The following is a 14,029-nucleotide window of genomic DNA, read 5'->3' as shown; positions in this document are numbered from 1 at the left end:
TTGCCTTCTTATTCTTCTGGCATTTGCCTTCGCTTTTTTAAAAGCTATCAAATTTCTAGCAGTGGGGTATCTTCTAAAAATTCCCCATGCTTTCTTTTGTGCTTTAAATGCTGCCTCGCAATTCGGATTCCACCATGGTTTCGGATGCTTTGGATATCTAGTTGATGTTTTCCCCATTGTTTTTTCCGCTGCCTGAATAATAGTAGAAGTGACAACTTCAACTGCATCATTGATATCAGCAGTATTGGCCATTTCCTCAGTGATGTTAGCCATAGAGGAGAATGCAGGCCAATCTGCCGTTTCCAGTTTCCAGCGTGGTGGACGGGCTGTTTCACAGCTTTCTCTGCCTCGATATTTTAGAAATATTGGGAAGTGGTCGCTAGAGAGTGGATTAGATCCAACCTCCCATGTAAATGCTGAAAACAGGTTTGGACTTGCTAATGATAGATCAATGGCAGTGAATGTTCTTGTTGGGGCATGGAAGTATGTCACTTCTCCTGTATTAAATAAATATAACTGCTGATTGCCTATGAACCTTTCAATGGTCCTGCCTCGACGGTTAATGTCGGGACTGCCCCACATTGGATTGTGACCATTGAAATCACCTAGTAAAACAAATGGAGTAGGCAACTGTTCAACCAAAGCATCCAATTCATCTTCGTTGACTCTGACATCTGGTGGCAAGTATATAGAACAAACCGTGACAGTTACTCCAATAGAAATTCTGACTGCCACAGCTTGCAGCTCTGTTGTTATTTGTACCGGCAAGGATGGGGTGCGGTTGGAAACCAGAATAGCCACACCACCACTTGCACGGTTGTGGCTATCATCATCCTTGCGGTAGAGATCAAATCCTTTTAAAGTAATTCCCTCTCTAGGTTTCAGATGAGTCTCCTGGAGTGCCACGCAGAGAGATGAGGTAGATGATGTCAAGTGTTTAATGTCAGAGAAGTTGTTGCGAAAACCACGACAGTTCCATTGGATTATTTTATAATCCATTATGTGTTTGAGGCAGCATTCTTAGAAAAAGTGTCCCTCTTCAGTTTAACTGATGATTTTCCTTTTGGAGGTGACGTTGGTTGGGTTACCTCCATATTATTCTCTTCATCAGAGATATCAGAGAACTCACTCATGGACTGAGCCTCTGATTTTTTAGATTTAGAGAGAGCTGCTTTCACTCTCTGTTTGTTTAGTGGGTTCTTATTAGCCTTTTTAGAACCCAGGTTTCTTGTAATTACCCCTGTTTTAGGCAGGGGTGTTTTTCCTTTTGTGATCTCCTTTTCTGGTGTTTGTGTAGACGGGAGTATTAAACATTTCGCATGGCGAGTAAGAGATTCGCTTGGGGAGACAGAGATATCAGTTTGAACCCCACATGACATTGTGGATTTCAACACAGAAGCAAATGTTTTCTGTTTCACTACTGTGCTTTGAGTGACCATTCGCCGAGCCTCCGGGTATGGTATGTTGTTAATGGTTTTTACTCGCTGGATTTCTTTCTCTCTCTGCCATGCTAGGCATTTTCGAGAGTAGGCAGGATGGGCATCTTTGCAATTCACACAGCACGGAGTAGTGGTACACTCAGTACTCTCGTGACCTTCAGTTCCGCACTGTGCGCATATGCTTTTCCCTCGGCACGATGTTTGTGAATGTCCAAATCGCTGGCATTTAAAGCAACGCAGCGGATTTGGAACATATGGGCGAACTGGGCAGCGCAGATAACCTGCTGTAATAACAGATGGCAAAGTCGGTTTATTAAATGTCAAAATAAGGTGTTTGGTGGGAATCAACTTGCCATCTCGACGAATGGAAATGCGTCGGACAGCAGTGACACCTTGGTCTGAAAGGCCAATCTGAATATCTGATTCATCTTCAGATATCAGATCGATCTCAGATATTACCCCACGTGATGAGTTTAGGCTCACATGTGGGGTGACAGTGACTTCCATTTCTCCTAGGGTCTTTGTTTCCAGAAGTTTTGCCGATTGTTGTGGGGAAGCTGTTTCCACCAGTAAATCTCCAGATCTTAATTTTTGTATTTTTTTCAACTGTCCTATGGTCGATTCAAACAATTTTTGAATCAAGAAAGGAGAAGCTTTAGCCAAGGGTTTTTCTCCGGTTGCGTGCACTACTAAGAACGCTGGATTAGTGGAGATTTTTTTGTTTGTTTTTGTTGTTGGTGCACAAGAACTTTTTGAATTTTTTGAATCCATAATTACAGAAAAAATTCAGCTCCTAGTGACCCCACCCACCATGGGGCCCAACAAGGGGATGCCGTCACATGGGAGACTCCCATAGACCGTCACACCAGGGTTTCCCAGGAGCTATACCCTCACAATGCAGTCAAGAAGAGCACATCTTGTCTGACATGTCCGCCCGGTCTGCATCGATCGGTTGACTCCAAGCCGAGGTCAAGAATGACTCAACGACCAGCCGATTGACTCAAACGGAGCCTGATTTGAGCCTCCCGTTTATCCGAAGCAGGGGCCAAAGCAGTGTGTTGGGGACGATGTGTTGCCCCTCAACTACCAGGATCCCCCTTTCCGGCATACGGGATACCACGCACGGCAAACACGTGGGTGGGCGTTCAGATCCCAGGGATGGTAAAGAAGACTTACTAAACCATCTCTGGGAGGTCCCCTCACCACGGACAGGAACCCACATCGAGGGGATCTTGTTTTTGGTATACCAAAGATAAAACACATACAATTATCATGGACTTTGTATGACTGTTAAATTATTGTATACTCTTATAAGGTATAATACTTTATATTATTTTTGAGCTTGTGTTATTATAATACTTGTGTACTTACCTATTTACTATTGATATTCAACTAAATTTTCATTATTACTATGTGCATATCATTGAATATTTTACTACACTAAAGTTGCATATTATTATACTGTATGAATGTGATTGTTCTGTTGAGCTAATATGTATACTAAATTTTAAATTCTAAATGGCTATTTCTAAATGGCTTATATAACATTTTTATGTGAACGTTGATAATGTGGTAAATATTCATAATATATGCACATTGATTGTAGCACAATGATTGTTGATATTAATTAATGTACATAATTGATGTCGAGAATATATGTACAATATTACTGTGTTAGTAAAATACGACTTACATTTTCTATTGAATTCGTATAAATTTATCTGTGCGAAAATATATAAGAAATGTATGTTGAATTGTATGTATATAATGACTGTATGTTAAATGTTAGTTTATAATGTTAACTGTATGTACTATAACTTAAATTTCTGTTTATAAATTTAAGTAACTCACGTGATATACACAAAATTATATTGTATAACATATTCTGGAACCTCAACAATAATAATTAATTGTAACATATTATTAATTAACGGTAAATCATATGAATTATTTATTCTGTATTCACGAAAATTGTATTTAATGATATTAACGATATATGTATTGTAGCAATTTTTTTTCTCCTGGCAATGCTACTGCGAAGCCAGGATATGTGTTATTACATATTAATAAAATTGATTGATTGATTGATCCCACTCACCATGGAGCCCAACGAAAAAATGCTGTCACATGGGAGACTTCCAAAGACCGTTAGACCAGGGTTTCCCAGGAGCTATACCCTCACAATGCAGTCAAGAAGAGCACATCTTGTCTAACATGTTCACTCAGTCTGCATTGATCAGTTGACTCCAGGCCGAGATCAAGAATGACTCAACAACCTGCTGATTGACTCAAATGGAGCCTGATTTCAGCCTCCCGTTTATCTGAAGCAGGGGCCAAAGCAGTGTGTTAAAAACGTTATGTTGCCCCTCAACTACCAGGATTCCCCTTTCCGACATACGGGACACCACATATGGCAAACACGTGGGGGTGTTCAGATCCCAGGAATGGTAAAAAAGAATTACTAAACCATCTCTGGGAGGTCCTCTCACCACAAACAAAAACCCACATCAAGGGAAGAATATTTTGTACTTGGGTATGTACTGTACATCCACCACACATTTTATTTCACCAAGCAAGTTTTTATTATTTTATTTTTAATTGTAGCCCTTATATGGCTAACGATTCAGAATGTAATTGTGATATTAAAAATAGATTTAGAGAAGTCTGCAATTTTTACTGGCTTATCGAACAATCGATACAAATGGACCCTAGACTGGCAGTTGGCAACCTTTCTCACCTCATGGATCACTAAAGTCACAATTTTGAATCCCGCAGACCATTATGAATTTTTTTAAACGATACAAAATCTGTAGAATAATGATCATAAAAGTTCATTTTACTATATTAATATGAAACTCACATGTTTAATTATAACAACTTAATGTAAGGCTAAAGTTCATTGCTGCTTGTTTGAAACAAGTTTATGGATTCTTTACGCTTTTCCACAAAGAATGACAATCGCACTCACAATATTGTTTATTGTTCGTTATTTCTTGATAAGTCACTTCGTTTTTGTTTTTAGATTTGAATAAAAAAACTGCAACAAGTGAAAAAAGCAACTAAGCATTTTGCATTTCTTTCGTAATATTTCCAGTAACCTTCGGTTCAACATTCAAATTTTCTCATGGACCATTGACATCAAATGTCATGGCACGCCACTAGTATTTATTACGAAGTAATCGTTAGTGTTGTAACGTAGGGTAAATTTAATGTAGGAAAGTAATAAAGTGATAACCTAGTAATACAACACGTAAATTTAGGTTATTCAAATGGGTGAGCATTTATAAGTTAGCAATAAGGAGTGCTTTGAACGCTTTTTAAATATTCTTTTGTGTAAACTTCTTTAGTGGCATTCAAGTTATTGAAGAAACTTAAAATAGATGGACGTGAAATTAAAATAAAATTGGCAAGTGCAATGAGTCAGAGACAATTAGGTGAGTCAATGTGGTGTTTCCCGAGAAATAACATACAGGATTTGTAAAAAAAAAACGAAAGTTTTTTGGTTTTTTTTCCAGTAACTTATCACATCAGGAATTCTTATTGACATAGATTTCATCGATAGTTTATCAGTACATACATGAAACTGGAAGAGCCCTAAAAATTAGATTAAGAGAACATTTATGTGCTATAAAATATAATTACATTAATTCATCAGTAACCATACATTGTAAAGGGAAAGGTTGCGATATCTTTTGTGTGAACTTTTTTTAGTGGCACTCAAGATGTGCGGAAAAAAAAATATATGGCGAGGAAGTATTAGTGAAGATTTATTCAGCAAAAAGGCTTCAAAAACAACTAGGTGAGTCAATGTGGTTTCTCCCCTGAGAAATAACATACAGGATTTGTAAAAAAAAACCAAAAGTTTTTGGGTTTTTTTTTCCAGTAACTTATCACATGAGGAATTCTTATTGACATAGATTTCATCGATAGTTTATCAGTACATACGTAAAACTGGAAGAGCCCTAAAAATTAGATTAACAGAACATTTATGTGCTATAAAATATAATTACATTAATTCATCAGTGGCCATACATTGTAAAGGGAAAGGTTGCGATATCTCACTTGATAATGTTAAAATACTCAAAAGAAAAAAAAATGGCATAAAATGTATGTTCTTATTTCTAGGTTCTATCTGTATGTTCTTATTTCTGGTAATTTTCTTAACAATTCCTTTGAGGAACGACATGTAATTGAGCACGACTAATCTGGTATACATAGGAGCAACCATGAGAAACTTAAAGAAAAGAATTGCTGAACATAAGCACTCGGTTAATAAAAACATAGACTCTACGGTGCTTGCTGCCTTTGCCAAGCAGCAGAATATCGAGGTCTTTTGGGATTGGGTGTCGATCATTAAAGCTACAAGATCCAGGCAGGCCATAAAACATCTGAAAAAACTAGAAATTCACAAGGCGCAGTTGCACACAAACTGTATTAATCATAGGGATGCTGACGGATTGTCATTGGCATGGAAATCCTTCTACGATGAGTTGACGTAGTTTATGTAAGCAGGAAGAATAATTAAGATAATTTTTACTGAATGTATATATTTTATTTTATTTCGATTTAATTAACTTGTATAAATTTTGCAATTATTTAAACTTGGTAAATGTTAACGTATATTTATGTAACCGCTTTTTAAATTTTGTTTTACATAATTTCGAATTCTTCGTTCGATTTAAAATGATAACTGAGGATGTCGCTTAAAGCGTTCAAAAGCATTTTTAAGATATTAAAAAACGATTTGCTGGATTGTGTAAAGGTTTTGATTTTTATTTATAGTGTAGTTCCAGTAAGAAAGTATTTTATTTATTTATTATGTAACAATTCTATGTCTCATTGTATTTTATGTAAGCAAAATCATCTTGTTTACACTTGTGATTCCTTTTTATGGCTGGAAGCCTCCCAAAGAAATGATGTTGTGGTCAAAAACAACCTCCGTTTCAATTGCTTAAGTGATCGGCATAAGTTATCCAATTGCAACTCCAAGAGCTGCTGTAAGATATGCCGAAAGCGACATAATACATTACTGCACCGAGAGAAACAAGCTATGACTGGTTCAAATGTGCCAGTTGTCAACAGCAAATCAACTCCAATCAAGCAGGACCTTAATCACAATGCAATAGAGTTTCGTGAAAGTATACCTCACTCACTGTCATGCATTGACAATGGAAATAAGACAGTAATTCTCTCGACAGCCATAGTTTGGGTTTTAAATCATACTACCAGAGCCAGCATTCAAGTGCGTGCAGTATTGGACTTGAGCAGTATGTCAAATATTGTTACTAGAGATTTCGCAAGTCGTCTGGGTACCCCGCAAGAAAGAATCGATCTCACAGTCTCCAGTGTAAGTGGAAATAAAACCTTGGTCAAGTTTAGGCTGACTGCCACAATAATAAATGGCAATGGATCTTTTTCTAAGAAGCTAGAATTCTTGGTGGTGCCAAGGATCACGGATTTACTCCCTGTTTCCTCTCTACACATTAGCAAAACAGAAATTCCACGTCAGTTAGCTGACCCAAGATTTGCTACACCAGGCAACATTGACATGCTTATTGGAGCTGAAGCATTCTTTGAAATAGTTAAGAACGATCAAATTCGTCCATCGTGCAATAATAACCTAACATTTCACAACACAGTTTTTGGATACATCGCAACTGGATCTACAGAATCTAATAATCAAAATCAATATTGTGGACTAATATCAGAGCCAGAGTCAGTCGATAAGTGTTTACAAAGGTTCTGGCAAATAGAGACAAACAGAGGCTCCAAGTTTGATGAGTAAAGAAGAGTATTGTGAAGATCATTATCAAAGAACTCACAGACGTAATGAGGACGGGAGATATATTGTGCAGATGGCAACCAAGGACATACAAAACTTGGGAGAGTCAAGGAAATTAGCATTGAGGAGATTGAATCAGTTATGGAAGAGTCTATCAAGGGACAATCAGTTAAAGGAGTTATATCAGAATTTTATTAAGGAGTATTTGGATTTGACCATATGGAAAAGGTGCAAGAGCATTCTGGTATCAGGTAGCAAACCCTATATGTTATTACCTTCCGCATCATGGTGTGTTTAGACCAGACAAAACCACTATAAAGTTAAGGGTAGTCTTCAACGCATCTTCTGGACTGAGCCTAAGTGATCATCTCTTGAAAGGTGAAGTAAAGGAAGATGTTTTTGAGATTATGACAAGATTTCAAAAATACAAGTACGCATTTACAGCAGACATCCAGAAAATATTTTGTCAAATTCTAATTGACCCCTCGCAATGAGATCTCTTAAGAATTGTTTGGAAGAACAAGGAAGATGAAATGCCAGTCACCTATAGACTGAAAACTGTAACTTACGGGACCGCCAGTGCTCCCTTTCTTGCGGTGAGAACTCTTAAGCAGTTGGCTCACGATGAAGCAGCAAGCTATCCTGTGGCCTCTAAAACCATATTACAAGATGTCTACGTGGATGACATCGTATCAGGTGAGCAAGATTTCGATGCTGCCCTTGAACTACAATCTCAGTTGTGCAATATGTTGAGCACATGTGGAATGACACTACACAAATGGAATTCTAATTCAATGAAATTGATGAACAGTAGTTCACCAGAAAATAAAGAACATTGCTTTTCCTTAAGTGCGGAACCAACAGTAAAAACCTTAGGCATTATTTGGAAGCCGGTTGAAGATCAGTTCATATTCAAGGTATCGATTCCAGAAAAATTGCTTTATACGAAATGAGAAGTATTGAGTGTCATCGCCAGGCTTTATGACCCCTTGGGTCTTCTAGGATTAGTTATAATTCGAGCAAAGATCTTTCTACAGAAACTGTGGCTCAGTAAGCTCGATTGGAAGGATACTCTACCAGAAAACCTTAACTATGAATGGGTGAACTTCGTATCAACCTTGAAGGCCCTGGACGGCCTTAAGATTACTAGATACATTTTGACAGACCCCCTTCAAAGAGCTGTCTTGCTAGGATATGCAGATGCTTTGGAGTCAGCTTATGGAGCAGTAGTTTACATGCAATGCATAAAAGAAAATGGAGCTGGCAAGATACAACTTATTGCTAGTAAATCTCGTGTCGCTCCTCTTAAGGTCATTACAATCCCTCGATTAGAGCTATCAGCTTGTCTTGTACTGTCTCAGCTGATCAAAAAGGTAAGCTCATGTCTGCGAATAAATATAGCTGAGGTGATCTTACACACAAGATTCAACTATTGTCATCGCTTGGATCAACACTCCTGCATATCGCCTGAAGACCTTTATTGCGAATTGAGTGGAAAAGATACGATCTATTACTGAAGGCTGTCACTAAAAACACATAGCCTCCCACTCCAATCCAATCCTGTAGACGTAGTTTCTCGGCATTTAAAACCGCAAGATCTACTATCCATGGAATTATGATTAAGTGGGCCCCAATCTCAAATAACACCATCCGTTGAACATCAGGATGAATATACCATCGACATTTCCTCAGATGAGCAATATCTATCTGAGCTTAAAAAAAACAATCAAACGTTAATTTCATGTCAGTGTCATATTCTGACCTTGACAATACCTTGTTTGATGGTTGGTTGGTTGGTTGGTTAACTTTTATTGGCACAAAAGCCATACAGGCTATACTGCGCCACAACACATGGTGCAATTCGAAGTAGAAAATAAATAGGAAGACATATATACACATAAACGAAACATCACAGTTTAACCATTAAACAGCCAATGGTAATATAAATATAAAATCTAGAATATAATGAATAAATAAGTAACAACAAAAATAAATAAATAAGCGACAACAAAAATAAATAAACAAACAACAACAAAATATATATACAATAATTTATATATGCAACTCAACGTAAATAAAACTGTACAATAATTAATTCATCAGATTTCCCTATACATATTAATGACTTTTAGAAAGTCCAGTATATTATCCAGATTTGGCCTCTGGCCCAAAATGTCTCTAAGGCTTGCATTTCCGAAATGCTGTCTACGACTCTGATCAGAAGCAACACAGTTGCAAAATATGTGTTTAACACTTACAGCACAGTTGCAGTGCTGACATACTGGTTCGTCATCTCCCTTCAAAAGGTATTGATGAGTCAGTCGAGTGTGTCCAATTCTCAGACGAGTAAGGATAACCTCAGATCTCCTATCATATTGCCTATTATGTGTCCAATTTTCTACCAAAGGTTTGATCTCGTAAAGTTTATTGTGGATTTGTGCATTCCACATGATTTGCCATCTCTCGGCTAGTCGTTTTTTAACAACTAGCTTCAAATCACCTCCTTCAATATGCATTGTATGCTGTGAAGGGCTTGCTGACTTAGCAGCTGTATCAGCTTCTTCATTACCTCTTATACCCACGTGGCCTGGGACCCAACAGAACTTCACAAATAAATTTCTTGTAGTGAGATGACAAATTAGTTTCTGAATTTTAATAACTAGAGAGTGAGAACTAGGTTCATACGAGATCAAAGCCTGAAGTGCACTAACTGAGTCAGTGTAAATCACGCAGCAACGATGACCTTTCCGATTTATATGCTTTAAGGCTAAGTAAATAGCCTGCAACTCCGCAGAAAAGATAAAAAAATTTGGTGCTATTTGTTCTGCCACAATTTCATCCTGGCAAAAAAAGGCTAAGCCGACATAGTTATCCGACTTAGATCCATTGGTGTATATAGGAATTAAATTCCTGTTACAATGCTGAATTTCTGCAAAGTGCTGTCTATAGACGTAGTCTGGCGTGGTTTCTTTTGGAAACTGCTTAAATCAACATCGATCAGTGAAGATGACCAAGGTGGAATACTATTAACCTCAACATGTGAAATGTTGNCAAGCGACTTCCAAGTTCTAACTCCAGGACACTTTCTTATCGGAAGACCTCTGATTAGACTACCTGAATCAGATTTCACTGGTAAACCAGATAATTATTTGTCTCAATGGCAAATGTTAACTAAATTTGTTCAAGTTATATGGCGTAAGTGGAAATTGGACTACTTACAGGCCCGACATAAGTGGCAATTTGAGAAAGACAATATAACACCAAACTCAATGGTCCTCTTAAAGGATGAAATTCTCCCACCCGGTAGTTGGTCAATGGGCCGAGTACAAGAAGTAATCAAAGGATCTGACGGAAAGGTGAGAGTGGTTCTGGTGAAAACGCCTAAGGGTGTTTTTAAGAGAAGCATAACCAAACTGTGCCTGTTACCATCCATCTAGGAAGAAAATGTGGTTCATCTTGGTGACCTATACTTGCCATTTCTATTGTAATTAAATTTAAATTTATGTTTAACATTGTTTATTGAAGTATTACTTCAATGCGGGCCGGGATGTTAGCGCCTCAAGCGCCACCGTATTTTTGTCAAAAAAAAAAAAATTAATTAAAAAATTTGTGAACGACAGTAGTTCTGTAACGGTCATTTGTAGCGGCCATTTTGTACCAGTGTTTCATTCCGCATTAAACGTTATTTTTTGCAAAACCGCAGTACTTTCATATTTTTACAGTCCATTAAAGATCGACAAACAGGCATTAAAAGAAAAATAGTGGAAACAGCTGGATCGGAGGAGAAAAAAAAATGAAGAAAAGACAATCAAAATCAAAAACGATAGAAGGAAAAAAAAGAGGACGATCCAAAAGCAGAAAAAGACGATCTCCTAGAAAGAGCAGTCGCCTCGAAAAGAAAACAGGGAGTCCATAGAACATAGTCTTCAGCAATGTCCCCGACAACCGAAACGGAAACGGAATTAATAGATTACCGTAATCTAATGATCAAACGGCTCTTTTTAGAGCCACTTTTTTATTGGTAAAGAGTAGCCAAATCCAAAAGCAGAGAGGCGCGGGCGATACGGCGGACCTTTACAGGCCGAGGCCGAGCCCGCGCCGCGACTCCCGGCGTGCAGGTGAACTAAATAAAGAACATTCTTTTTGAACTGTAAGACTAGATATCTGCATCCATAATTTTCCAGTATAATAAGTCCTGTTAATATATAGAAAGTATTAGTATACAAAATAAATTATAAGTAGCTAAATCCATTTTAATAAACAGCAATTAATGCTTTATTATACGTTGTACATTCAATTTTACTTTAAATTTTGAATCGTTCGGAACGTTTCGAATCTACAAATTCGAAACTGTATTAGAAAAAGAACCCCATTCAAATCTGTATAATAGTGGAATCTGATGGTCTGAGGTAATATCCTGGAAATGCTTAACAGATCATTTTTATTTATGAATTAAACACCTTGATAATGTGTGTTTTGCATCAGTGATCTTCATCTATATCTATATCTATATCTATATATATATAAATATATATATATATGGACATGTATGTCCCTATATTTCACTTTTCCGCAAAAACTACACATCGCACTTGAATGGTGTTTGTATAATATGTGGTGGTAGCCCCAAGTCTCTATTCGTGCATAGGAGTGGTTGCGTCTCGATAGCTATAAGGGTGCGGGACATATGAGGCTGAAAGTGGTTGAAAGTGGCTTTCTATTTCGAATGTTTTGTTCGAATTTGTTCGNGAACATCTTTCTACCCATGCCAAAGAAGCACAACACTGTAAATGCTGCAGTTTTCTCTGTTTTGAAGAAGAAGAACTTATTAAACATTATAAAGTTAGAATCTTTTTACATTGAAATAGTAATTATTTTTAATCTATTATTAAATTATTAACTTTTTGTTGTTTTTTAATAATTGTGGATTTTTTTTACATCTTTTTAAAAATGAACACATAAAATTTAAAGTTAATGATAAGAATACAGCATATAACTCTCTTAAAACTTTTTTATATTCTTAAAACAGTCTTATATATATATATATGTATATATATATATATATATAACTATATTACATACAAATAAAAACCCAGCGAAGCGGGTCCTTGCAGCTAGTTGGATATATTATTGTGGATATTATAATATTGGAAAGTTAAAAACAGTTGTAAAATCAAATTATGAAGTAATGTATAGTCAGTACCGTAACTAGGGCAATGCCCAGGCACAGGGCACAGAAATGACCTGGATCAAGTTTTGGAGCATAGTTACAGAAGCTCGCACCGGGCGCATAAAAGGCAAGTTACAGTGCTGTGTATAGTACATAAACTGATGACTATTCAATAAACACTGCAATTTAATTAAGGCATAAATATGAAGTAAGAACATAGTGTGTATATGTATTTTTGGCGAGAATATGTAATAAAGTCTTTACAACTATAAAATATTCTTACTAATGTTCAAATTTTGTAGGAGACTGGAATACACTAAAACAGAATCAAGCACATCCATTGGAGAACTTTAATTACTTCCAATATGCATTTAATGGCAGTAAACTCAGATGGACATTTTTGATCTATGTATGAGAATAGTGTGGAGCTTATTTTCACAATTTGTAAACGTGAACCTCCTATCCGGTTTACCGTTTTGGTAAATCAGATAGGAGGTTCACATTTACTTGTATATAGGTCTTGTATTTTTCATTTGACATAAATCGCTCTTTTTATAAACTTTGTGGTCATTGAGCTATCTCTAAATATTAATATATCAAGTTCAAATTTATTCTGTACTAAATTGAGACCAGTTTGAATAGTTCTGGAAAGGTAGGACCACAAAAAAGTAAGCAATTTATTTTTTTCCCTATTTTAAGCACCACACTATTGGGAGAACTTTATCAAATCAAGATGTTCCAAAACAAAACGTGAGGGAAAAAAACAGTGATGTCTTTTTAAAATATTTGAAAATCTTCTAATGCATAAAATAAGAATTATTACAAAGTACAAGAACAATAAAACAAAATAACAATAAAACAGGAGAATAAACAACAATTTAAGAACCCAAATTAAAATAAGATAGAAAAGACTTTCTTAATTTAAAACTTTGTTGTGAAGGTATTCTGTCCCTGTTTGTCATGCAAATATTGCCAGCCATCCTTGTAATTAATGTAATGCTTAATTAATTAATAAATTAATTAATATTAATTAATTAATTACATTAATGTAATTAATGTAATAAATGTAATCCTTATAATTAATGTCCTTTTTCAAATTTAAATATCTTGAAGGTTTCAAGTGTCTTGATATGGTTGTATTGTTTAAATCATTTGATGATGATGGCTTTGTCCAAGTAGACATGCACATCATTATCAGAAACGTACGTTGTCGGGACAGTTTTATGTTTTTAGTATCAATATCTTGTTTGTGTTCAACTGATCATTTGGTAGATTGTGTGGTGGAACCAATGTACAGTATTTCAGATAATAACGAAATCAGTTGTCTCAAAGGAATTGTGTATACCCTTGGTATCCTAAGCATGTTAACATTGTCTTTTCAATTTCTTATGATATTATAGATGATTGGATCGCATTTGAACATTAATTTAGCTTCATTTAGATAAATTAATTATTTGTATGGGAATAGCATGCTATGGTTATAATGAAGAAAGATAACAATCCAAACAAGTATATTGTTTGAGTTCTTATAGTTTTATCTAGTATTCCATTGTTAGCATATGAGCCTTGAACACTGCCACCAGAGTACTGTATGTTTGAGCCAAATTCTGGATAAGGTTTCTATAGTAACTTGTTTTA

General features: G+C 36.1%; 1 protein-coding gene and 1 pseudogene across 1 annotated transcript; one reads left to right on the top strand and one right to left on the bottom strand.

Annotated features, from left to right (window-relative positions):
* Window positions 1–998: 998 nt before the first annotated feature.
* LOC111630016 lies at window positions 999–2,210 on the bottom strand. Its single transcript, XM_023374008.1, has one exon. The coding sequence runs from the start codon at window positions 2,208–2,210 to the stop codon at window positions 999–1,001; it is 1,212 nt and encodes a 403-aa protein (XP_023229776.1).
* A 3,564-nt stretch (window positions 2,211–5,774) lies between these two features.
* LOC111630028 lies at window positions 5,775–8,262 on the top strand (annotated as a pseudogene).
* The last annotated feature ends 5,767 nt before the right edge of the window (window positions 8,263–14,029 follow it).

This window comes from Centruroides sculpturatus, unplaced genomic scaffold (genome assembly GCF_000671375.1).
Source record: "Centruroides sculpturatus isolate CEXI.00-Female unplaced genomic scaffold, Cexi_2.0 scaffold559, whole genome shotgun sequence".
Classification (NCBI taxonomy): domain Eukaryota; kingdom Metazoa; phylum Arthropoda; class Arachnida; order Scorpiones; family Buthidae; genus Centruroides; species Centruroides sculpturatus.
Note: the sequence above shows the minus strand (reverse complement) of the source record. Positions and strands in the feature narration are given on the sequence as shown.

What these genes read in the sequence shown, in the direction of transcription:
- LOC111630016 (XM_023374008.1), bottom strand. Translation starts at nt 2,210, where the DNA reads ATGGATTCAAAAAATTCAAAAAGTTCTTGTGCACCAACAACAAAAACA.